This window comes from Pseudochaenichthys georgianus, chromosome 10 (genome assembly GCF_902827115.2).
Source record: "Pseudochaenichthys georgianus chromosome 10, fPseGeo1.2, whole genome shotgun sequence".
In the NCBI taxonomy this organism is placed as follows: Eukaryota; Metazoa; Chordata; class Actinopteri; order Perciformes; family Channichthyidae; genus Pseudochaenichthys; species Pseudochaenichthys georgianus.
Window position 1 is genome coordinate 35,840,248 of NC_047512.1, and position 26,618 is coordinate 35,866,865.

The 26,618-nt window shown below is 42.0% G+C and overlaps 2 protein-coding genes across 2 annotated transcripts in view; both read left to right on the plus strand.

The window, feature by feature from the left end:
• Positions 1-3,471: 3,471 nt before the first annotated feature.
• Positions 3,472-10,574, plus strand: fgl1 (fibrinogen-like 1). Its single transcript, XM_034093577.1, has 7 exons — positions 3,472-3,534; positions 7,933-8,101; positions 8,243-8,402; positions 8,493-8,581; positions 8,703-8,791; positions 9,353-9,540; positions 10,295-10,574. The coding sequence occupies exons 1-7, from the start codon at positions 3,472-3,474 to the stop codon at positions 10,491-10,493; spliced, it is 957 nt and encodes a 318-aa protein (XP_033949468.1). The 3' UTR covers positions 10,494-10,574.
• A 1,683-nt stretch (positions 10,575-12,257) lies between these two features.
• Positions 12,258-26,618, plus strand: part of snx25 (sorting nexin 25) — a 128,399-nt gene continuing 114,038 nt past the window's right edge. Inside the window, exons 1-3 of the mRNA XM_034092390.1 lie at positions 12,258-12,432; positions 12,681-13,362; positions 19,892-19,976. Of these exons, the coding sequence (XP_033948281.1) occupies positions 13,000-13,362; positions 19,892-19,976 (448 nt within the window). The 5' untranslated portion in view covers positions 12,258-12,432; positions 12,681-12,999. The remainder of the gene's footprint in view (positions 12,433-12,680; positions 13,363-19,891; positions 19,977-26,618) is intronic.

Below are 26,618 nucleotides of genomic sequence, written 5' to 3' on the forward strand. Positions count from 1 at the left end.
GGTCATGGGTCATGACCAAAAGAACGAGATCGCGGATACAAGCGGCCGAGATGGGTTTTCTCCGCAGTGTGGCTGGTGTCTCCCGAGAGCAAAAGACAGGCTATATATGTCATATATGTCACACAGTCAAAGGTTCTGACTGCACGGGTGGGTTGCCATGTCAATTCTGATCAGCCACGCATCTTGGTATACCCTTTAACTAGTTTACCGAGAGCTAATCAGCATATTGGGGGAAGGTATCTGTGAACACCTGGAGACACTGAATCACTTATCTGACTCTATGGCTCTTGTGACAGAGAGTTGACCGGTCATAAAACTGGTAATGTCAGCAATAGCTGAGGCTTCCCATTCCTTAAGACAGATAACAGACTTAGGCTTCGTCGTAAATGTCAACAGGCCGAAAGGTCAAATATCTTAAGTAAAGACAAAATTATTCCCTAACAGTTCTAACAATGTTATCAAAAACATCTTAAGAAGGTTATCAAAAACATCTTAAAAGTTTTTAGAGAACATTATCCTACCTGGCTTTCAGAAGAATATTCTGGGAACCAAAATAAAACGTCCCGCTGAAAACATTTTAAGAATAGTAGGGCATAATGTTCTAACAATGTTATCAAAAACATCTTAAGAAGGTTATCACCAAACATTTTAAGAATGTTTTTAGAGAACGTTATCCTACCTTTCAGAAGAACATTCTGGGAACCAAAATAAAACGTCCCGCTGAAAACATTTTAAGAATAGTAGGGCATAATGTTCTAACAATGTTATCAAAAACATTTTAAGAAGGTTTTTAGAGAAAGTTATCCTGTTATCCGACCTTTCAGAAGAACATTCTGGGAACCAAAATAAAACCTTGCGCTGAAAACATTCCTCGAACAATGAATGTTTTTAGAACCAAACATGTCTAGCTGGGAACTCACACATGCCTCCGCAAACATGCAATATCTGCTTACAGCTTATCATGAATTACATGCTTGTTTGTTTTTTTCAAAAGGAAAATGTGGTGACATCAGATTTTTTTAAACACCCTTTTCAAACAAATGCAACAACCTGTGTTTTATGACAACTTCTGCTCAATTCTGTTTGTTATAAAGCACAAACCTGGTCTGTTTGCGCTCTACAAATAAATCTGACATTGACGATGACTGTGTTAATATTTCGCATCACAGGAACGTTTTATAAAAAAAAGAGTAACCTCCTGAAAACCTACCTGACGTTCTGTCATCTCAGGCCTCAATAACCTCCTGATTTTCTGAATGTTGCTTTGAAAATGTTCTTCTTTTGTTATCATGTAACATTGACGGAATGTTTTATAAAAGAACATCTATAATATGTTACCCCAACAACGTTCAAAAAACATCCTTAGAATGTTGCAGGCAAAACGTTGCACCTTTGTTAACATATCACATTAAAGGAACGTTTTATAAAAAACGTTCTGCCATCTCAAGCCTCAATAACACTCTTAAAACATTTTCTGAATGTTGCTTTGAAAATGTTCTTCTTTTGTTATCATGTAACATTGAGGTCAGAGATGGGGTAGTTACTAAAAAAAAGTAATATATTACATATTACATATTACTTTAAAAAAAAGTAATATATTACACTACTTCGTTACTCTCTACATAAAGTAATTCGTTACTTTACTCGTTACTTTACTCGCAGGGCCGGCCCGCCCCTCCCTGCAGGCAGATCACGCAGACTGCTAAAGTTTTAAATGTTCTCTTTAGTTCAGTTTCCATTGTCGACTGATCCATTGATCGACTGATTCCATAAGACTAATCCAGATAGCTCCTGAATGTTTTCATATCTGACCATGGCTGTCCTCTGTCTCCTGCTATCTGTATATTTTGCGCAGTCTATCTCTGCTCACGCTGTTGCGTCAGCGTGTTCTCCTGCATGTTGGCCATGTGTTGCACTGGAGCCAGACTGGAGCACACCGCAAAGACTTCAGCCGAGCACGTACGAACTGCACATGCGTGAGTGGCAATAACTCTCCTTACCAGCAGGCGTCGGTAGTCTGTATTCGTCATTCAAGACAGGCAACAACCGGAAAACAGAGAAGAAGAACAGACTACGTGTGTGATATAAATAAACAACAGCTATGTGCGTTAGCTTCACCTTAGCATGTGTTCTTTGCAGGTGTTTGTTGAGGTTTGATTATGACTGATTTTAGAAAGTAACGAAGTAACGCGTGTCGGGGCAATGTTAGTAACTGTAGTGTGATTACTGAATTATAAAAGTAACGCGTTACACTACTCCGTTACCGACAATGTAATATTATTACAGTAACGCGTTACACCCAACTCTGATTGAGGTAATGTTTTATAAAAGAACATCTGTAATGTGTTACCCCAACAACGTCCAAAAAACATCCTCAACATTTTGCAGGCAAAACGTTCCACCTTTGTTAACATATTACATTAAAGGAACATTTTATAAAAAACGTTCTGTCATCTCAGGCCTCAATAACATCCTCAAAACATCCTCTGAATGTTGCAGTTACAACGTTATGTCTTAGTTAACCTTAAACCATATAGGAATATTATTTAAAATGATAAACATCCTCAAAAGGTTATTTGACATTAGATTAAAACGTTTTCTTTAAAACATTATTAGACCCTGTAGGTAACGTTAGCCAAAGTTGTGAGAACGTTCCCTGCTAGCTGGGTTAGATTACTGCTCAGGTGAATGTGCTGTAACTATCAAGCCAGGGTCTGCTTAGCTTAACATAATACAAAGACTGGAAACAGTCAGACCATATCTGGCTACACAAACATTGTCTTCTTTTCTTTGACAAGACACATAACTTTTCTTCATTTCTAGTTATTTGACAACAGTACAATTATTCACTCAAATTCCTTTGTGGTCCCTTGAGATGGGTCCTGCATTGCACAGAGCTGACCTTCACTGGCATTTAGCTGCTTGTGATGTTTATTTGAAAAGACACAATGCACCTCATCAACAAAATGACTACTCAAGTCTGTTAATGACACTCAGAGCTGGATAAGTGGTCGTGAAGGAGCAGGGAAATGAAAGAACTGACCGCAGGGGAACAGATGAGAGTAATGAGAAAAAGAGAGGACAGATGGCTGATCACAGACAAAAGGAGAAAGATTTGCTGATGTTAAGCAACAGCTGAGAATGTTTCCTTTGATCAAATACATGTGTGTAGAGGAATATGTTTTTTTACATTCTGTTAATATAACAATGCCAAACCTTTCTTCTTTTTTATTCTATTATTATTATCCCTGCAAACTGATTCTACCTTTTGTGCATCTGTTTTAGACTCTCCCTGCATATTTTGTATAGTTTATGACTATAGAGAATCAGGTATTTCGTCTGTTTTTCATTCCCCTTGGACACAGGGTTCCACCAGGTCTGTTCGACCAGGTCTGTGAGCATTTAAAAAACGAAAAATTCTCTGGATTCAACTGAGTTAGAAGTCCTGACTCCTGTACCATATTGACAAGGATGGCAGGCTTGTTGCTTCTCACAGGACTGATAGTCATTGCAGCTTGCTCTCAAACTCTATCTGTAAGTACTCTGCACGTTACATCAGTTTTTCTATGGTTATGTGTATCAGGTTTTTTAAAATCTGTGTTATTGTTCAAAAACACTCTGTACAGAATGGTCTAATCATCACTTTGAGTACATTTCGAAAGAGACGTTTTAGAGACACATGAATTTACTTTATTTGTGTGTAGCCTTTTGAAAGTTGAAGGACTTATTCCAATAAAAGTGATTAATAGAATGGTGTTACTTTTCACACTACAATGTACAAGCTCAATTTCTATTTAAATGCACATCCTGTTTTTTCCCATTAGGGATAGTTAACCATATCCTGACAATGGTAGATTTGATATCTTTGTGTTTGTCAGGGCGTCCTTGTTATTCTGAACCTGTGAAAAACTTGACTGGCTGTAGGAGTAGCTTAAACATTTTGCAAATGTATGTTTTTGCTTGTTTGCAGGGAGTTAGAGAACAAAATAATACAGCTCACATAACGCTAGAACCAGTAGTCGGTTAGCTTAGCTTAGCCTAAAGATTGGAAACAGCTGGAAACAGCTCGTCCAGCTTCGTCCACATTTCTATTTACATTTCTATTTAAATACTCACCTTGTTATTTTCCAATAGTGATACATGTAGTTAACCATATCCTGACAATGACCAATTTGCTGCCCTAGGCGAGATTTTATTCATCCCAATAAATGTAAAGGTGTGTCTTGGAAATATTTGTTTACATAAATTGTGATCAAAACGTTTAAGACCCACTGAGATAACTTAGACTAAAGATAACTATCTAAACACTCAGAGTCCTTTACCTCACTCAGCTGTAGTTATCAAAGCCTCTCAGTCTGACAGGAGAGGACTCGCTCCACCTTCTTGTAGAACATCTTCTTATACCCATTAGCTAACAACAATAAGCACCGGCACCGGTTCGTTCTCTCTCTCTCTCTCTCTCTCTCTCTCTCTCTCTCTCTCTCTCTCTCTCTCTCTCTCTCTCTCTCTCTCTCTCTCTCTCTCTCGGATGCCCACTTGCACTTTGGCTGTGAGCTGCGGGCGCCTGATAAGCCAACATCCCCCACTTTCATCACTTACAGCGTCCATCGTACAGGGCAAATTAAACGTGTAACCGGGATGAAAAGGGTGTTACCTTTACTTAATTATGAATGTTGTTACATCAAGGCCGAAAATTAGGATGAGCGCAAACAGTCAAAAATAGTTTTTTCCCCTCCCAGAGCTACCAGCGCAGCGCCCCCCCCATGCACCCTAGGCGAGCGCCTATGCCAAAAACTAGCCCTGATGCTAGGTGTGATTTATTTGTGTTTTATTCAGGATGTTCTTGTTATTTTGAACCTGTGAACAACTTGACTGGTTGTAGGAGTAGCTTAACAATTTTGCAAATGTATTTGCTTGCTTGGAGTTAGAGGACAACATTAATACAGCTCACATGAAGCTAGCTTAGCTTAGATTGAAGAGTGGAAAGAGCAGGAAACAGCTAGCCTGCTGTGGACCAAACTTAACTAAAGTAAATTCGTCATTCAGGTCTGCACATTGTCTGGAGTTTCGCTTTCACACATGTAGTTTGTGAGGGAAACTTCTGAAGCAATTGGAAACAGGACTCAGAGAGACACGAGGAGAGCTGCAGCTTTGATGGCAAACACTGACGGTTTATTTGGAGCTTCGGCCGGAGAATTCAACAGACCTGTCATGAGCCACGAGTTGACACAGGTTGAGATGCCAAATCAATTCTGAAGAATTCTTCTGTAGTTCAAGGTTTTAACTAGTTCGGAGTGTAATAATCAACATTCTTTATCAGCAAGACTAAACTAATTTGGGCCCTGAATCTAACTAGAGCTGTCGTCTATAGAAAATAATGTGCGCCAGGGAACCTACGTTCCAGAAAAGAAGGGCCTCTAGATGTCCCTGAACAATAAACTAGAGGCTTCTCAATACTCAAATTTCCCCTCCTCGACTCCCCTCCTCGACTCCCCTCCTCGATACTTAGACCCGCCCACAGAAGATGCGAGCGGAGGACCGAGGAGGGGAACCGAGGAGAGAGGAGGGGAAGCAGCAGACGTTTCAAGAAATGAGAACTCCTCTCCTCTGAGCGGTCATATTAAAGCGACGTCCGTTCATGATTACATGGCAACAGCTGCATCAGCTGTCAGTGTTTTGTCATATTTTATAATCTCTGTTAGATCAGCTGAACATTGTTCCCCCACATATTTACTTTGAATTCATTGAGAGTGCGGTATAATGAGACAATAACAGGCTACAGATGCGGACACACAGACAAATATATTTATATACATATATGCAATTTAAAGTATGAGAGCACTCTCATAATAACGTAACACAATCAGAGACTGGATATATCCCCCCCCCCCCCTCTCTCTAGTCGCTGAAATGGGGAATTGAAATTACGGGCCAAAAGTTGTATTTGCAAGTATTAAAAGTAAGGACATCAAACCAACTGAGACCCGTCTGTCCGCCGCATCTACGCACTGTACAACACACACCTACACACTGTACCACACACACACCTACAGCTCCTAAAGCATAATCAGGCTACAGCCGTTGTGTATTTTATTATGTGAAGCACTAAATGGTTTTAGAAAAATATCGACTCTTTGTTTGTAGATATCTACTAAACTAAAGCAAATAAAGAGAGTAGGCATGTTATACTGAGTGATATATATTTTACACACTGCTCTGCTTTCTGCACCTCACAGCTGTTATCACTGTAAACATCGCGTTGCGATGAGAGCAGGTTCTAAAATAATATCCAGGGGTTGCATGCAGAGCTGTCATTGGCTGAGATAAGTCCGGCCGTGCGTCACGCCTCACCGTTCCCGGAAATGCATCCGCGGAGGAGCCGTGGAGGAACCATCAGTGTATCCTCGGTTATAGCTCCCCCAGAGAGCCTCCTCGACGCTCGGTCCTCGGTGTGCATTTAGAGAAATGAGACGTCCTTCAAAATGGCGCGCTGAAATTCATTTCCGGGTCACTACCGGAGGACCGAGGAGTCGAGGAGTCGAGGAGGGGAAATTTGAGTATTGAGAAGCCTCTACTATCTCATGTCAGCTTGTGCTCGGTCATAAGCTGCCAACAACAATGCGCCCAAGCTGCCCCTCCTTAAGAGAGATAGCAGCAATACCCAAGGCCGTAGACCTATGCAATGGGAAAAGAGACAGTGAAAGGAGAAAATGATGAACTGTTTCAAAGGTTGAATACCTAAGCAAATTATTCCCTAACATAGTTCACAACATTAAATTGTCTGTAGCACAAGCCTTCTTCTTTCCTGGAAACACGGTCTTTGGCTTAGAATAGGAGTACGGATAAAGTGTACAGGAAGCATCGTTTGGTCGTAAGCATCCTAGTTCCTAGTCCCTAGTACTTTAATTTCTCTAAAGACTGCGACTTCTGGTCTTACATACCGAAGTTACGGAATCTTGCCAACTCTCCGGTTAGATATTTTCGTTGCCTTCTTCATATTTATGACCCTTCTTTTTCAAGCTCAGATGTTTGTTTTCTTCTATTTCTTCTTAGTGACTGCCATAGTAGAAATGTCATCACCAACATTTTTTCCATTTAATGGGCTCAAACGGACATCACACAGTATTTATACTATAAAGATGGTATTAAAAAAAGGTCTGTTTGATGTCCGGTCCAAATGATTCGGACATTTGCGTTTTAACAAACATCTTCTCTGTGTAATATCTTCATAATTTCAGGGTTGTAGTGCCTATAGGAAAAGGTCTAAAATCTGCCAGCCGAGCAGCTCTTAAATTCACAAATAAACAAATAATTTATTTTATCGTCACTGAAAGTCACTGCTACCAACAAAGACTCTGACGCATAATGTTAACACTTTGGTTTTCATACAGACTTAAATAACTTACATTGTTGAAAGGATAGCTGTTTGGCTAACTAAGCTAACTAACTGCCACTGTAACTTTTTTTTTACTGGCAAGATTTAAGTGTGACGTCAATCGTTTCAAGAAATAATAATATTTCCCAAAATGTACCAACATTTTTGAAAGTTTATGTTCTAGGGTTAGACCCGGTTAGACCTTATACGTTTGGGTAAGAGTGCTGGGGTTCACTTTAGTGTTATTAACATGAAATGCTTGCTGCTGCTCTGAGGGTAATATATATATACATGTACAGCTTTTATTATATGCTGATTGATAGCTTACAACAGCTGACTTGCTGTATATCCAAATTCGATTTTTAACAAGTGAAGATATCCAACTTTCAACAAAAAAACAACAGTATTTTACAGATCAAATAATGGTTACTTGATTTAGACAAGCAGAAAGTAGAAAAAGTTATGTTTCACTCTTTGACTTATGAGTATTTTGTCTAGGAGTTAGGCAATGAATATTGAAGACCTTCACAAATGAAGCGATACAAATGTGTGTGTAGGCGTCAGACAGTTGCCGTGAGGAGGTGGCTCGTCTGCGGGAACAAGAGACGCTTCTGAAGGGCCAACTTCAGACACAGGAAACCCTCCTACGCCGACTGCAACTGCCGAACCAGCCTGGCAAAGAGGACAAAGCCAGACCGGACCAAAGCCTGGACACCGAGTACACAGGTCAGGGCCACAGCATCAGGACTGGAAAACATAATTTGATAAATTAAATTATCTCGTTTCAGGTCTCACATTGCAGAAACAGGACTCACTTGATGTAACAAAAACTGAGTGCATATTTCTGTTTTTCTGTGTGCGTGTCAGACTGCTCCCAGCTCTTTAGTTCTGGCTGCGAATCCAGTGGTTTCTACTCCATCAAACCCCATGGCAGCCCTTTCCCTTTCAGAGTCTACTGTGATATGAGTGATAGAGGGGGTTGGACCGTCATTCAGCGACGGATCAATGGAACAGAGAGTTTTAACAGGTGTGTCTGAAACCTGTTAGTCTACAATAATGAAATCACAGGAAAGTATATCTATCTATGTATCTATATGTCGATATATCTGTCTATCAGATCGTGGGCAGAGTATAAGGATGGTTTTGGAGACAAGGATGCAGAGTTTTGGCTCGGAAATGATAACCTGCATTACATTACCGCACAAGGTAAATTACACTTCTTAAAAGCATTAAGATGTTTGAAGATTGAAGGCAAAAACAATGAAAAAAATCATTAGCGTTGTGCAGATTGTATTTTTTTTTTTATATAATCGTTTGTCTGTTACAGGAAATTATTCACTGAGGATTAACCTGGGAGACTTTGATGGTAACCAGCGCTATGCAGAGTACAAGAACTTCCAAGTGGCCAATGAAAAGGTGTTGATTGAACACTAAACTTAGAGAGAAAGAATTATGTTAGAATATTTATATTTTTTGGGCAAAAAATCTGCAAATATTTGACACTGCTCAGGAAAGTTTACATCTCATGTATAGTTTCTACTTGATGCATATAATCACATTGTTTTCATCTAGCTAAATAAAACAGTTTCCCTGTTTCTCCCTTACGTACAGGCTTAAAGGAATTGCCCACATTGCAATTCCTTAAGTTTCTCACTCATTTTGACTTTTATCAGCCCATAAATGGCCATAATGGGTTGTAATCAGTCCCATTATAATGCTTTAGATGGGGTCAACTGCACCTACCCGTACAATGTGAAACGGTTGCAGTTTTAAAACAATATTTCTTTGTTAGGTTTTGGAAAAAGGGAATTGTTTGGAGGTACGCTTGTTTCGGAACTTAAGTTACAAACATAATCGAAGTCAATTGCGTTTGTGATGTAAGCTAACGTGAGTCTAAAGTGTTTTTTCCTAAAATGTCAATCTTTTTTTTGTATTCGCGAGTGGTCCAGCTATCTTCATATCTGTCTCTTTCTGCAGGATCACTATCGACTTTCCTTTGGATCCTATGTAGGTACAGCTGGAGATGCTTTATCTGGAAGTTATCAGGTAGGCGCGTCAGAGTGGGCCAGTCACCAGGGTATCAAATTCAGCACCCACGACCAGGACAACGATAACTACAAAGGAAACTGCGCACAGGAAGACAATGGAGGCTGGTGGTTCAACAAGTACGGGATTAATTATATGATATACACATATGAAGCAAGCAAAGCAAATGTTTGTATGCCTCATATTGGTATCGCAGGTTTCAATTTTAGTTTATGAATTAACGTGTAAGACACGCCAGAAAGGAAGAAGGAAATACTTCTGTGTAAATACCAATGCTTCTTTACGGGATTTCGCGCCATTATCTGTTTCAAATGTTTTTATTAAGAAGCATACATATATACAGCCATATACATATTTCTGTGCGGTGGATTTCAGCACATTATCAACCACATGGAAACATAGGCTGTTGAATCTAAATTGCTACCAAGCCAGACATCTAATCTTTGAAATCTGTTGGGCTAATGTGGGCTTATGCTATTGATAACCTGTTTCGAAGTACAACAGATAGATGGAATCAAGTTACAAAAAAATTCCAAACTTAACATCTAGTCAACTTACTCGGTTACTTTCCTCAAAGAAGGTCATTTTTTGTACCGTCTGTACAATATGAGGCATCATGTATTACTCCATTTCTGATTCATAGGGTCATAGGCGTACCGTGTGGCCGACACAAAGAATTGCAAATGTACTTAGTTTTTGTCAGAGTGTGAAAATGCAAATTTTTCAATTTACACAAATTCATATAATTGCATTGACTGCATTGGCACGTAATGACAGAGCGCAAGGACCTCACTTTACGCTTGATGTTAAAACACCATAACAGTCATTCAATAAAAAAATATACATATTTCCTCTGCATTTATCAATCCCTAGGTGTCACTCAGCCCATCTTAATGGAATGTACTACCCCAACGGGCACTACAGTGCTTTGACAGACAACGGTGTAGTTTGGTACACTTGGAGAGGATGGTGGTACTCCCTGAAGACAAGCTCCATGAAACTGAGATCCATGGACTTCAAAATGGATCCCATTGACGACCCCAATGCTGTACATCACAGACCAACTTCCTAAATAAGACATGTGGAGATATAAAGTCTACATGGCTTGATTATTTTTGGAGCGAAGCAAACCTCTCAAATCCGTACTTAACAATCCCACCTTTAACAAATATGCTTCCTGGTTTATCTGGATGGAGTCGAGTAGCTGTAACTAAAAGAGTAAATGTAGCCAAGATGAACCACAGATTCAATTACACAAATTTCTGAAATGGTTTAAATGAAACATTGTGCTAACAATATTCTAACATCTTTATAGAAAATAGTTGCTCATATCACGACATACTTGTAAGATGACTTGTGAAACCGTGTGCCTGTTTTAGAGACATGAATGTTGTAAGGGGGAAGTAACTTGCACACACAGCTGTCTGTTTTGCAGGATAAAAGGGAAATTGAGGCAGAATGATTGGACTGAATGCAAGTGAAAGCAACCATTATCATGTCATTGAAAAAGGCTGTAACAAGAACTTAAGTGTTCTCTTTATACAGCAATATATGATAATAGGAGCAGCAAATTGGCCCAAATGTTATGATACATAAGTTGTTCACACAAACAGTTGAATGAAAAGAATGCTATTATATGAATGAAAGCAAAGAACGGTAGACATAACGTATTGTTATTTTTCACGATGTTACAGGTAAAGCTATCTTTTAGAATTGCAGTATACATTGTGCTTGTTATCAAACAATGTTGATTGTGAACATACATCCAGCTATATCCATCCCATTTGCATTTTTACCATATTTCACATAATAAAACCAATAAACACATCGTTTTGTCCAGTGAATTATCGCAAATGCTTGCATGAGCACCTTGAAGAATTGACATAAGGTTAATATAACAATGTCAAGAATAACTATTACTCACCATTAATCATAATATTTTGTGTACTTTATGTATTGCATATTATGTGTTACCATTTAGGAAAGCTGAAATGGAGACTGGATACAATGCTCAAATTATTTAGGATTTGGGGAGAACAAAATCTTCTTAATGAAAATAAAAGCCTAATTTTACCATAAACAATTAGTTGGGCTGATTTATGCCACAATGACAATTCCTGTTTAAAAAAAGGGTTAAGAATATGTTAATGGACTTTTGATATCTTTCAATTGTGTAGAAAGCAAAGTCATGCAATTTGTTGAAATAATAATTGTATGACTTATTGTTTAATCCATTCATTCATTTGATTATAAAACAATAGAATAGTATTGTGGTAGTATTCTTGGCAGTTAACCAGTAAACAGTTTCTTTAACATTTCATATGAATCCTTTGTCTGGCCTTTACATTCTGTGAACATTAAGTAATACTTCAAAGGGAATTTGCCAATATTTTTATATTTAATTTTTTCATTGTTGTACAAAATAGAGATAGGTAAAAAAAGTAATGTTTTATTGATGTCCAGAGAATTACTGCTCAATATACCTGAGGTGAATATGTCTGAATAATACGTATTCATTACTGTGAAAAACAGTATTTTAAAATTCAAGAAACATTGAAACAAAAAAACTATTTTATAAATGCTAGACAGCAATTTAATCTAATGCCTGCCAGAAAAAAATCGAGTAACCAGGCTTGTTGATCCTTTATCTCGTCGTACGCTTCATTATTATACCTGGTTGCCCAGTCGGTGGGTTGTATTTCAAGTACTGCACAGCAAGCGTTTCATTAGATCCCCGCCCTTCCATTCGGGCTGTCCTGTTTTATAAACAGGCGCACCGTCCTTGGTTAACACACGCGCTGATTGGCTGACACCCTTTCACGTTCGAGAGATTGTCAGTCAGTTGGGATCGAAGAGAATAACAGTTGCTTGTTTTTATCTGTTGGGAATTTTGAACCTGGCACATTTTGTCATTGTAACACTTTTTGCCATTGCAAACCTTCCCATTCATCATATTACAGAGAGGACAACCAGATTGTAATGTTGTTATTGCACACCTTTTGCGACAATAGGTAAGTACGCTAACATTAGCTGATGTTCAATTGGTTATTTAGCAAGCGAGCTAGGTAGCTAGCGTTTGATATCAAGTCAAACCGCACAGCAGTTTTAGAATATTCACGGCTTCTTACTTGTATTTTATATATCGTTCTGTTTTAAAGCATGTAACAGTAACGTATGTTGCCTTCTTAGTTCAGTTTACTGCTAGCTCAGTTGGTTAGCTACAGTCACTAAGCTACCCTTGCACCTATTTGTCTCCAAGGTGACGGTGGATGTTGCTGCTATCACCCCGGGTCTCCTCCTCCTCCTCCTCCTTTTTCCCGGTGCCCTGTTCTTCTGCCCAGGGTACCGTGTTGTGGATGACAGGGCTCCGTGCCTGTGCTGGTGCCGATGCTAGAAGCGTGGAAAACATAACGGCGTGGGTCGGAGAGGAGATGTCAGAGCAGGGATGCCTCGTCTTGGACACAGTGTTGTAGTCGAGGGAGATCTTGACTGTATACCTACCTCTCTGACTTCGCGTATAGACTCCAACTTTTCAGCCTCGCTAACAGTGACACATATATGGATGGTGGGGTCGCAGCATGCCCACCCCCTCAACTACCATTACACCACTGGCTGGAGGGAGTAGCAGCACCGGAGGAGGAGAAGGGGAAGAGGGGCCCATGTCGGCCGCCCTCACCTCTTCTTCTCTCGGCTCCTCTTTCCGGTTCGTCCCGGCATTCTGCCTGGGCGTGGTGGCGGCGGTAGTGTTTCAACTGGCATGGGGAGGCCTGTCTCTCACCTCCTTCTTCCTCAAGTTGTTCATCTATGTGTCCTTCGCCCTGCTGTGCTTCCTGGCTGGGAGTATTGTTCTGCTGGTCAGGAAGAGTCCTCTCAAAGTCAGCTGCTTCAACAGGAGCAGGAGGCAGTCTGCTGCACGGCTGGAGTTCTTCGACAAGCTGATGGTAAGAGCCTGGCAGTCTACACCCATTCATTAAACTGTTGATAATGCACTCTTTCTCGATTAGGCTCAGTCTTATATCATTAGAGTCAAAGATTCATAGGCTTTATTGGCATATGTACAATAGCCACCAGCCTCGTCTGACACTAAAACATACAATATACTTTAAACACACACAAAAAGACACAACATAGTGTAAATGACACAATGCTCGAATAAGTGTACTATGTATACAATAAGATACAACAAAATATATGAGTTAGAATTAAATACTGCTTATTGTAATAGTTAATCAAATGTGGACTGTAAACAGATATTAGCATTATTAATTATAACCAAATGCTGGAATCCATTGATGGATGGAAAACTGTCAATCTCCAAAGCAGTAATTGCAATTTTGATGTAATGCTTTTCAACCATCGATTTAGAGAGTTATTCGAAGCCATAAAAGAGATAATTTAATTTACAACTTTAATTACAACCATTGAACTTTTATTATTGACTATTCAAATGCAATTACAGCCATCTCTACTTCCATTGTGACATGTTATTATTGTTCTTTCTGGCAGTTATCATACATAGAATTCCAGATATATAACATTCAATTAAGACTGGTACAAAAAAAAAAGTATTGACAATCTTAGCCTCAAAATGGTACTAGATTGAATGTAATAACAGATATCAAGAAGTGCATTTCAGATAATTAAATTACAATTTTAACTTAATATCTCACTAGTACAAATTATGACTTGGATATCTTCATTTCCTTTGATAACTTTACATTTTATAACAGCCCTTCTAGTTATCGTTAATATTCTAATTATGTATCAGAAATTCACATGTTTATATGAAATGGGAAAGGACATTTCCACCAGTCACAACCCTTGCCATGTCAACAAAGTATCTTTATTTAAAAACATCCCGACAGGTCAAAGTAACCTGTCGGGATGTCAAAATGACATTTCCACAGGGGAAACACAATTTCTGCTAATTATAAAGGTCAAATAGGGCGCCACATTACAAATATTACTAGTCAAATACAATTACAGAGATCTAGTATTTCACATTTTTTAAACAAAATTATAACTAGTGGAGAAATCATTTTGTAATAGTCGCAACTATGTTTGAGATATCTTTAATTCATTTTGTTATATCAGATATCATAATATGGAATTGTAGATATCTTCATTGATGTAAATACATAATCTGAAATGAAGCTATCTTGGTTAACTTAATGTTCAAAAGGCAATTGTTAGTCTGAAACTAAAATCTAATTTCCTCTAGTCACAACCCTTTTTCAACATGTTGAAATTCAATTGTAGATATCCTTCATTTGTTATTCTTACCAATACAAAAGAAAGCTCCTAATATCTTTAAGTGAATTAAAGATATCAGTAAATCACTTTTCATTATTTATGTCATTCTAAATGGGAAAATATTTGTAACCTGTAAAAATAGTTTTCCAGCTATCTTTAATTAACATACCGACATGTTAAAATAACCTTTTGATCTTTAATTGCATTTAACATATCTAAAATACAATTGCAAATACTGAAGATGTAATCTATACCAGGGGTTCCCAACCTTTATTGTGCCAAGGACCGGCAGATACATTAAAAAAAAAAATCGCGGACCGGTTGTCAATTTGAACTGATTTTAATATTTATTCACCAGCAGGTAGCAACAGAGGCTAATTGTATGTGTAAGCCTGAACAAATACTAGAACAACAGTGTTTCCCACAGATCTGAAATATAGTTGGGCGAGTGGTGACAGCGGGCGGGGGGGGGGGGGGGGTGCCCGAAAAGGTGAGGTGACGTGCAACAACATTATAACCTTTCAGTTGGTCACTTGTTAGCAGACCCTTCACGCGATGGCAGAGTGAACAGGTACAGGCAGGGCCCATAATGATAGCCCTATAGTTTAAATCTACTACCCACACATGGAAATGGGTTACTTTAAAACCGGGGGGTCCAGGGGCATGCCCCCCCGGTAAGATTTTATTTTTTATTTTGGAGTTAAATGCATCAATCTGGTGCATTTTGAGGGGAAAATAAAGAGACTAGATCTATGGAAACACCTATATTAAACAGAACTGTATACATTTCAATAATCATAAAATCATGGCCATAACCAATACCATACCATTTCCAATATGGAAAAAACACTGAAACTTGTTTATTAATTTATTTTTGGTTCATTTATAGTTGTGAGTGTGTCTGTGCTCCTGAATCAGCCTCTCCTGTCTCCCTCCTCTCCTCCTCTTTGAGGCAGCAGCAAAGACTAGTTTTCTCTCAACAACTTTTAAAAGTGTATCTTACCTTTTTTCACCCAGTTAACTTTTTATTTATTTATTCATGCATATTTTACTAATCACATTACATTTCATTTAGCTGACGCTTTTATCCAAAGCGACTTATAATGACCGATTACAGGGACATTCTCCCTGGAGTAACTAAGGGCTAAGTGCCTTACTCAAGGGCACACTAGTGGTGGTGTTCCTCGCGGGATTTGAACTCACAGCCTTCCGATCTTCAGCCCACCTCGCTATCGATTAGACCAATCACTACCCTCTCAAATGGAAATATGTGTTTACATAAATGGTGACCACACCGTTTGAGACCCACTGAGAACTTAGACTAAGTTAACTATCTAAACACTCAGAGAGTCCTTTACCTCACCTGAGCTGAGCTTATCCCGAGCTTGAATGACACACAGAGACCAATCAAGGGCTTTGATTTATGATCTGTATGACAGTGGCCATGTCGGCAGGCCACATCATGTGGACAGCCAGTCACCCTGTGTGAGGCAGGTCACTTAACAGGCCAGAAGGAGGCGAGATCAGTGCAAGGGAGCGAGGGATCATTGTCCACAAGTTAATCGATCGCAGATGGCGTCGTGGTCACGGACGAATAAAAAAAAGATATATAAAAAAAAAATTATTAAAAAATTATAAAAAAAACAAAAAACTAAATGAGTCGTGAAATATACTTGGGCGGCCGTTAATATACCTGGGCGGCCTGCCCAAGTATAGTCTATGTGTGGGAAACCCTGAACAATATGCATCCAAAACATATTAACAACGTTTAAAAAAGAACCGGTGTCGTTTTTTGGTTTTTCCAAAAAAAAACGGAAAACCAAAAAACCGACGTTATTCAGTTTTTAAACCAAAACGGGAAAACAGGTAAATCAACGTTTTGGTTTTGTTTGTATGATTTACAGATAATCCAGTGAATGCTGGGAAAACGAGGAGAAGGCGCATTATAAAGGAGGTGTGTGTGTGTGCGCGCGCGTGTGTGTGTGTGTCTGTGTGACACTGGCATTTGTTTTCAGAAGATATTATGATTGTGACGTTCGTTCCGGTGCACGTCCGACAGCATTTAGCACTACATCGAGATTAAGATTAAACTAATTTATTTTGGGAACACCCGCATATAGGCTACCTATGGAGTTAGCCAGATGTGTGTAAATTATTGTTCATGGTCATTTGAAAACAAATGCCGGTGTCGGACAGACACAAACACAGAGCTGAGCAGAGCACACACACATCATGCGCCTTGGTGATTGGACATCTCCTTCATACAACTAATAAAAGGGAGAGTAATCAGGCAGTTCGATGTGTGTAGAGATGTGTGTAGAGGTGTGTGTGGTTAACACGTAGCAGCCTGCAGTCACTCGCTGTTCTGATGAAGGTAAACACAGCGAAGGCGGTGCGTAAAAAGGCACAGCTCTCGGCGCGCTGGTGCTGCACTTCTCAGAGGCGGAGTTACACGTCCTGCTGCCTCCTGATGCTGCCTGCAGCCATTTCATGAAGTGAAGGAGGTTTTCCTTCTATAAAACAGCTGTGGGCAGCAGATACCGTGAGAGTCCCGGACATGAATTCATAGATCAAGGCAGACTGGTTTACTCTCCTGTTTTGCCAATCCGGTGCTTAAACAAAGGCAAGGCAAGTTTATTTATATAGCACGTTTCAACACAAGGCAATTCAAAGTGCTTTACAAAAAAATGAAAGACATTAAGAAAATGGCATTTAAAATCAGTCATTAAAAAGAAAAGCTAATAAAATAAACAAATAGCTCTACACCCCTGGCCGACATGTCCTTAAAATGAAGTCCGAGTTTGAAATATACCTCAAATAATGTATGCACTGCCATTTCCCCACATAAACATAACAGTCTGCAATTAAACGGTTGTCTCCTGTGCGCTCCTCTTCCTACTTGGCGCACCGGTAACTTTCTCGTGCGCACAAGAGGCTGAGACCTGGCTGAGCCGCCGAATCCCTCGGAACATCATAAAAGCCATTTTCAACTGTTTTCTGGTGAAAGATTAACTAGGCTAGTGGATGAAATAAATGACTGCGAACATGCTAACATAATGTTAGGTGCGAACATTAAACACTTTTTGAAAAAAATATTATGATAAAATAGTTTTATATATTTATAATTCTGCAAATATTACGATAAACTCACAGCTATTTCACGGCCCTGCAGTAACACCTCCGCGGCCCGGTACCGGTCCGTGGACCGGGGGTTGGGAACCCCTGATCTATACTAATGACAATGACAGTACATAAGTACATACCCAATATTAGTAGGTCATTTTGACTACGTATACAAAATGTAATTGTTGATATCGGAATTTGGAAATCACATTTTTCACTAGTCACAACCCTCTTTCCTCATTTATTATATTGTACATATATGTAATAATTCTTCTAACAAATGAAAAAGGACTAACTATGACTATTTGTTTTCATAATGTCAAACACATTTTGTCATGTCAAAATGGTTTTACAGCCATCTTTCATTAACATTCCTACATGTCAAAATGACCTGTTGATGTGTCGAAATGACATTTCCACTAGTGAAAACAAAATTGCTGCTAATTATAATGTTCCAAGGGCTCGCCAGACTTCTGCATCAAACCTTTACTTCAGTTACAGACACAGGTTGATATTTTGCTTTCATTTTTGCTCTCAAAGATTCATCCTTTCCCCGCTCGATTACACTCCTCCTCCTCCTCCTCCTCCTCCTCCTCCTCCTCCTCCTCCTCCTCCTCCTCCTCCCTCCTCATCTTCTCTCTTCCCTTTGGATCCTCACTGTGTTCTTCTATAATAAATGAGATGGAGTCATGCATGCTTCTGGATTTAGACACACACACACACACACACACACACACACACACACGGACGGACGGACGGACGGACGGACGGACGGACGGACGGACGGACGGACGGACGGACGCACGGACGCACGCAGATTCAGGCTGATTCTGCTGTTGTGTCCTTGCTGGTTGGTGGCTTGCCTTAATGGGCAGCCACAACCCAGAGGCTGCCTTTCAGTTTCGATTAGTTATTGATGTTGACAGCGGAGGAGTATTGTCACAAGCATTCGCCTGGTCCACATGTTGTTATACACTAGGACTGCTCAATTAATCGTATTTTAATCGCAATTACGATTTGGCTTGCAACGATTATGTAAACAACATAATCGAAATAAAACGATAATTCTTTTTTTTTTTTTTTAATTACATTTTTTTTGTTGGTTTTTCAGTTGAATTATACTTAAAGTTCAGGGTAATCAACTGTTAAAAACATACTTTTCAATAACTGGATGTTTTCAAAGTAAATGGATAATCGTGACCCAATTATTGACCCAAATAATCGAGATTATGATTTTTGCCATAATCGAGCAGCCCTAGTATACACTGTGATACATTTTGGCTGCCTACCTTCTTTTTTTAGAATTTTAAGGCTTTTAGAGTCGTGCAGTGATGATGTATTTTTGTAAGCCAAAACGGTTAGCGTCACAAGCACTTCCTTGACAAAAAGCAATGGTATTTCTCTGTTGGATCTTGGAATATTGCAGAAAATAGGCTCAGACACATTTTGTTCTGCAGGATAATGTCCACATTTGGATCTACTTTGTGATTTTGTAAAAGTAAATAAAAATGCTAACGTTAGGCTAAAAAAGAACTACACGGTCACATGGCTTCACTTCACCACCGCTAAGCTAAAGGCGGCTAATGTTCTTAGCCACTTGTTAGCAACTGTTGTTTTTATGACACATAGAATCTGACATTCACGAAGAGGTTACATACTGACGTATTTTATGTCGTAGAACAAAACGTTAAAATCTCTTTTCTGTTAACCAAAGATCTTATTTCAGGCATCTTACCAAAAACACCTTAAAAGAAACGTTGACTTCTAAACAAGGGAACTGCAAGTGCTAAAAAATGTTATCCTATCTTTTACTTGCTGTGTTTTATGCCTTTTATTCTACATTTTATAGTTGTAGTGTGTACTGTATGTAAAGCACTTTGTACATTCGTGTTGAGAAGGGTGCTATATAAATAAAGTTATACTTACTTACTAAAATGCTAACTCATTTCCTGGTTTAAGGACTCATTCCTGCACCACTCTATTAGACACACAGCTGTCCATCTCCTCTTTCTCCTTTGCCCAATATTTCCTTTTTGTCCCTGCTTTAGTCAACTTCTGTGATATGATAATTGATGTGATCTTGTTGTATTTCAGGCCCGTTTTTTGGTGCCGGTTCAGGAGTCCAGCCAAAGCAGGAGGGTGGTGGTGTCACACAATGTGGACAAAGCCCTGAAGGAAGGTAATTCATCACTTTAAAGATATTTTTCTTATGTGTTTTATGACCATTTTATGGCCATGTTAATGCAAATGCAGTTGAACATTTGTCATGAGATTTTTTCCGGGGCTACAGGTTTTAAATCATTGTATAAAAGTATTCTTTGGACACTAAAGAAACAATTGAAATATAAACATAAAAACATCTACTGCACATCTTTCCAAAAAAAAGGAAATAATTTGCAATCATTCTCCTTTAACTGAATTGACCTGAACAAAGATGCACCAATACAAAAAGTAAAAGAATGATATAACTTTATAAGTATTATAAGTATTATTTGACTTTAACTTTAACTATATATTTATTTGTTGTTCCTTCCTTTTCTTTTCCCTTCACTATATCTGTAAAGCGTCTTTGAGCACCTGTAAAAGCGCTAACAAATTAAATCTATTATTATTATTAAGTTATATTTTAAAGTGCAGTTTTTTCCTGTTTATTTTTTTCTAAACTGAGTCCAGCATCAGGAGTGGAGTGCAACAGCTGGGCGTAAACAAGTAGGTCTTAACTCTAACGGTCGGGCTTAGCTACGTTCGACTTAGTGATTTGAATTCACACCAAGTGCTCCAAGCCTGACTAGATACGGTCGTGTCTGCGCCTAGTCTTAAGATGCGCGTCCATGTCAACACACGTGAAACAGTAATTGTTGCCAAGCAGCACACGTAATCAGCACCTGCAAGTTTGGGGAGAGCGCAGCGTTTCTGTCTGATCCATGCTGGAGTTGAGGGGAGATCTCCTCGATTAATTCTAAAAGGGCTTGTCTGCCGAAACGAAACCTCTATCAGCTCACTGTCCGAATAGATGTCCAGTGGGTTTGTTCGATCACGGACGACTCTCTCGTCTTAATGCCCTTTCGTTATTAAACCTGTAAACAAGACTCACTGCCATCGTTATTTTCCTTCTTGCCTGTTTTACGTTACTATGGATATTAGTCTGTCGTTCTGATTTACGCCTGCTCCATACTAGGCGTACAAGTTACACCCAGGCGCAACGTATACAGGGCTTACTGTAAATCTAAGTGGTGCACTAGGCATAACTTTAGTTTGGTCTTAACCTTTGGTTCTACGTCGGACATAGAGTTACACCCAGTCTTACGCCCAGCTGGTGCACTCCACTCGTGACGATTTGAGATCACTTGAGAAATCAAACTTTAAGTAAAATTACATGTACTGCTCACACTTTTAAAAAAAACAACCTTTTATATGTTCTTCTGTACAAGGTTTAATGTTTGAATTTAGGTCTTTCGAAACTCACTTCTTCTATGCTGTCTATTACACTGTTGTTCCTTTCTATCATTTTGATAGAATTAAAGAAATACAAAAATGTTTAGGGCTGCAGGAAATTAGGAGAATATGCTAAATGGGCTAAAGTTGTTGACATCTGCATTTACACAACTACTAGTGTTAAATAAACATTTGTGCAGCTCTAGTAAACTTCTCAAACACAATAGTATGCTTTTTGAATAATAAAAACAATTAAAGGGAATTTTTTACAACATTCTTTTATTGACAAAATTAAACCTTGAACTGAATACACAAAACACCAATACAAAAAATATATCTATTAATCTGTCAATTAACAAAAAGCACATGAAATACATGAATTAATCTGTGAGTGTAGCACTTAAATGAATTCAAAAAGGAAGAAGTTGAATAAATACACATTTATGCGATAACACAAGATTGATACAAATACAAACAAATATACAATCCAGATATTCTAACCAAAATACAAATCAAATGGAGTTTTTGTTTTTCTATTTTCCTCATAAACCAGTCTTGCTTTCAAAGTGTCTTAGCTGACTTTCATGAAAAGTTTGTGAAACTATTGGAGACTCTTAACTTCTGTTTTTTGGGAAAACTGCTGACGTATTGAGCTCTGTTTGTGTCAGTCATCCCTCTCATAGTGGATTACAACTGTTCAATGTCCTGGTCAATGAACTGAGGTTACCTACTGTAACCCAGCTTCTATGAGTAATGGCGCAGCCCTCTAAGGCTATCGCTATTGGGTTATCCCTCTGCGCCCCCGCGCAGCACTGAAACACTTGTAGTCCACGCCCACCCGCTAGGTGGGCCCCACCCTCGGGCCTCCTTCCGGTATAAATAGGAAGGTGGCCCGGCAATCTGCTCCCATACAATATAACTTTTCTTCAGCTATTCGTAGAGCCATTGGGGCCCAGCGCTTAGAGGGCTGCGCCATTACTCATAGAAGCTGGGTTACAGTAGGTAACCTCAGTTCTATTTCGTATATGGCTTCGCCCTCTAAGGCTATCGCTATTGGGTTAAGGGCGAAGCATGATGTAGTCTGCGCCCCACTGGGTCCGCCCGGCACTAGAAGCACAGACACACCTGCTCAATAACACCCCCCTGCCTGTTGTGCCATGCGTAATGGCGCATCACCGTCCCTGGAACATAGCAAAACATGCCTATCTTCCCGACGGGGTGAAGGCTGGGAACAATACATACCGGCCGCTGTGAGAAAGTAGAGACGAAGGTCCCACCTTATCCTGCGTTCATAGAGGGGGAACAGCAGCTGTCTGTGTGTCAGACAGGTAGGAGAGCGCACCGCTTGATCCCTGACGTCACTCACTCTGACCAGACACTTCGTACGAAGTGTGTCAGAGTAAAGGGAACATCCCTCTCATACGAGGGAAAAAAGGGCCGCTCTCTGTGTGCCGAGAGGCAGGAGAGAGGCGCACCGCTGGATCCCTGACGTCACTCACTCCGACAGGACACCCAGTACAGGGTGCGTCAGAGAGGAAAGGGAGACATCCCTCAAATAAAATTGAATAAATGAACAGGGGGAAGACCAAGATGCAGCCGTGCAAATATCTTCCACTGACATTCCTCCGTGCAACGCCGTGGAGGCGGAAATTCCTCTGGTGGAGTGCGCTTTGATATTCTCCGGGGGATCCACCCCCGAGGAGACATATGCCTGCGCCACCGCCTCACACAGCCAGTGTGACAGCCGTTGTGCAGACAGAGGTTGCCCGATCGAGCACTCTCTATAATGCACAAACAGGCGCTGAGAACGGCGCCATGCCGCCGTGCGCGCCACATAGCAGGCCAGCGCGCGCACCGGACAGAGGAGATGAGATGTGGCTTCTTCCTCCGATTTATGAGGAGGCGGAAAAAACCCGTCCAGGGTGATCACTCTTGACCTAAAAGATCTTGTGATGACCTTTGGCATAAAGGCTGGGTTAGGGCGTAACACAGCCGAAATTGCCATCCCCTTGGATCCGGAGGCATGACGGGGCCACAGAGAGCCGATAAATCACTCACCCTTTTCGCCGATGTTAGAGCCAAAAGCAGTACTACTTTGGCTGATAACATGTTGAGGGGAACCTGCTCTAAAGGTTCAAATGGGGCTTTGCTTAGTGCTTGTAACACCAAAGCCAAATCCCACTGAGGCGCCAGTGCGCGTGACACCGGTCTGAGTCTTCGTACCCCTTGCAGAAACCGTTTCGTCAGTGGGTGAATGGTGGGTGACTGGTGGGAAGGCGTACAGCAGTCCCCTGGGCCATGGCCGATGTGCGAACGCATCCACCCCCAGAGGGGGTGAACCAGTGCTGACAGGGAGAACCAGAACGCGCATTGCGCGTTCCCGCGTGCGGCGAACAGATCCACCTCCGCCCGGCTCCAAACCTGGGCGGTCAGCTCGGGATGGAGGCTCCAGTCCCCCTGGCGAGGACCTCCTCTGGACATGAGGTCTGCCCCTCTGTTCAGTTCTCCGGGCACATGCAGTGCTCTGATGGAGAGCACGTGTGCGCGCTCCCAGATCAACAGCCGCCTGGCTGTGTTCAGGAGCTGCGCTGAGCGTACACCTCCCTGGCGATTGATGTAGGCTCTGTTGTCTGTGCGAATCAACACATGCTGATTCCGCAGCAATGGGGCAAAATGTTGAATTACTCTCCGTACGGAGATCAATTCCAGCACATTTATGTGGAAAGACATGTGAGCCGGCCACTGTCCTCCTTCTGCCTGCGTCATGCACGTTCCTCCCCACCCTGAGAGAGATGCGTCTGTGAACACCGAGGTGTGTGACGTAACTCTGCCCAGGGCTACCCCCTCTGACAGGACGTGGGGACTTTTCCAGTAGGTTAAGTCTGAACCCACGGACAGAGGGATGACCACCATGAGCCTCTTCTGTTGTACGGGGTCGATGCGCATGCTGATGAACCACCTCTGCAGTCTCCTCATGTGCAGGAGACCCAGGGGAATCACCCCGTGATCTGCTGCCATCATGCCGAGCAGCCGCATCACGGAGAGTGACTTCACCACGCTGCGGGGTGTGACACGTCGAAGGAGAGCTGTCAGCTTCTCCACTCTCTGCCGTGAGAGTCGTGCTCTCATGCGGGCTGAGTTCAATTCCACCCCCAGGTAAACAATACTCTGGGAGGGAAGAGGACAGCTCTTTTTCCAGTTTATTATGAAACCCAGCTTTGATAGATGCGATATGAGTTGTACCGTCTGTAAAGCCGCTTCCTCCCTGGAGCGAGCCAGCAGCAGCAGGTCGTCCAGGTAAAATAGTACTCATCCCTCCTCTGTGTAGCGGCCGTAGCGCCGTCTCTACACACTTTGAAAAAGTGCGAGGAGCCAGGGAATAACCGAACGGCAGACGGTTGTACTGGTACGATATTCCTTGGAATGAAAACCGCAGGAATTTCCTGTGTTGCGGGACGATGGGTACATGGAAGTATGCATCCTTTACGTCTATAGAGGTGAACCAGTCTCCCTGGTGAACACACTCTAACACCTTTTTGACCGTCAGCATTTGAAAAGGCCTCTTCATTATTGCCTTGTTGAAAGCTGACAGGTCGAGGATGGGTCTCATTCCCCCCGTCTTTTTCGGGAAAGGAAAATAGCGGGAGAAATACCCCTGATTTTCTGCCTCTTGGGGAACCCTGGAAATAGCCTCTTTCAACAGGATTTCCCGTAGCTCTGCTTGGAGCGCAAGACACTGTTCTCGGGATGACAGGCCTGTATCCCGTTGAATTGTGGGGGGGGGAGGCGAACTGCAGGGTGTACCCTCTGCTGATCAGCCTGCTCATCCATCTGTCCATCAGACACACGCGCTGCCACTCCGAGAGCGGGCGCACATGCTCGAGATGTGTTGTGGTCGTCATGACGACGAGCCACGCCAGAGCCCTCGCCGCTGCCCGTGAGGCAACCCAAGATGGGCCTAGAGCGAAAGGGCTGTGAGGAAACCTCCACACGCTGCATTTCACGCCGCCTCTCATCATGACGCGCGTACACGCTCAGAGGATGGATGGAGGTGTGTGCAGTGATATCCACATGAGGCGTTACCACGGCGCTCATGGGCTTATTGTGACCGTGTGTAGGTGGCATATCTCGGACAGAGGAATGCCGCGAGGTCTGTGGTTTAATAGCCGAAAAGTCATAACCCTCAGGCCTCTGCAGCGAATCCTGCTGCATACTAATCAACAGATTGGAGGCAGCTGGTGTAGTTACTGTGCTCCGCAGCTTATTAATCGATAGATTAAATAGCGCAGGCTTTTGTAACGAACCCTGCTGGCTATTAACCGATAGGTCATAGGCAGCTGGTTCACCCAGGGTGGGGGATATGTGAAATACATTTGTAACTGATGACTCAGACAACATGTTGGGAAATAATCTTCTTTTATTTCCCTCACGCTCCCCCCCCCCAAACCGTCAAGGCCGGCTTTGTTTCTTCGGCGGCTCTCGTGGAGCAGACGCCGAACGGGAGTACCTCACTCCCTTCTTACCCCCCTTCTCTGGTGGGGGGCCGGAGGCGCGGGACGGTGCCCCGGAGGCGCGGGACGGTGCCCCGGAGGCGCGGGACGGTGCCCTAGCCGCCGCTGACGGACGAGTCTGACGCCTCGGCTGTTGCTGCTGCGAGTGTCTGTCCGTCTGCCGCTGGGTTGGCTGCTGCTGCTGCCGCCGCTGGAGCCGTTGCTGCTTCACCGCTGGCTGGAGCCAGCCAACGTGCTGGCGGATGTCCTCCGCTTGCTCCGATGCCGCCTTCATGGACTCAACCATGGCCAGGAACTGGGGTCCGAACAGCCCGTCCGAGCTGATCGGAGCGTCCAGCAAAAACCTTCCTGGCTGGCTCTGTAACCGCTGCTTGTTGCAACCAGAGGTGGCGCTGGATCCGAGTCATCCAGGCTGTGATCCTAGCCTGGGAGACTGCCACAGATGTGCACAGCGTGAGTGCCGTGCTGGCCGCCTTAGCGATCTCCTCTGCCTCCTCTGTAGCTACGGTGGTGGACCGTTCGACCAACGTCACCACCGAGTTGGTCAGCAACGCGATGTTATTCACTGCTGCCGACGCCTGGAACGCACGTCCGGCGACCAAGTTGGCCTGCCTAACCCCGAAGAACGCCGTTAAGCTCGGTTCCAGAGCGGGTGTGGTTGGAAAAACCTCGTCCGTGAACCCCTCCACCTTAGTGAAGGGAACAAAGGTGGCCACCGGAGCCCTTAAGGTCCTCGGGTTCGCCGCTGCCCCTTCCTGGTATCGCCTAATGGCGGGGAAGCGTGGCCAGATCGGGTCACTCCTGCCTGTCTGAACCCGGGAAAATACTCCAGCCATGTCATCCAGAGCCACCCTCTCCCGTCCTCGGGGAACGGG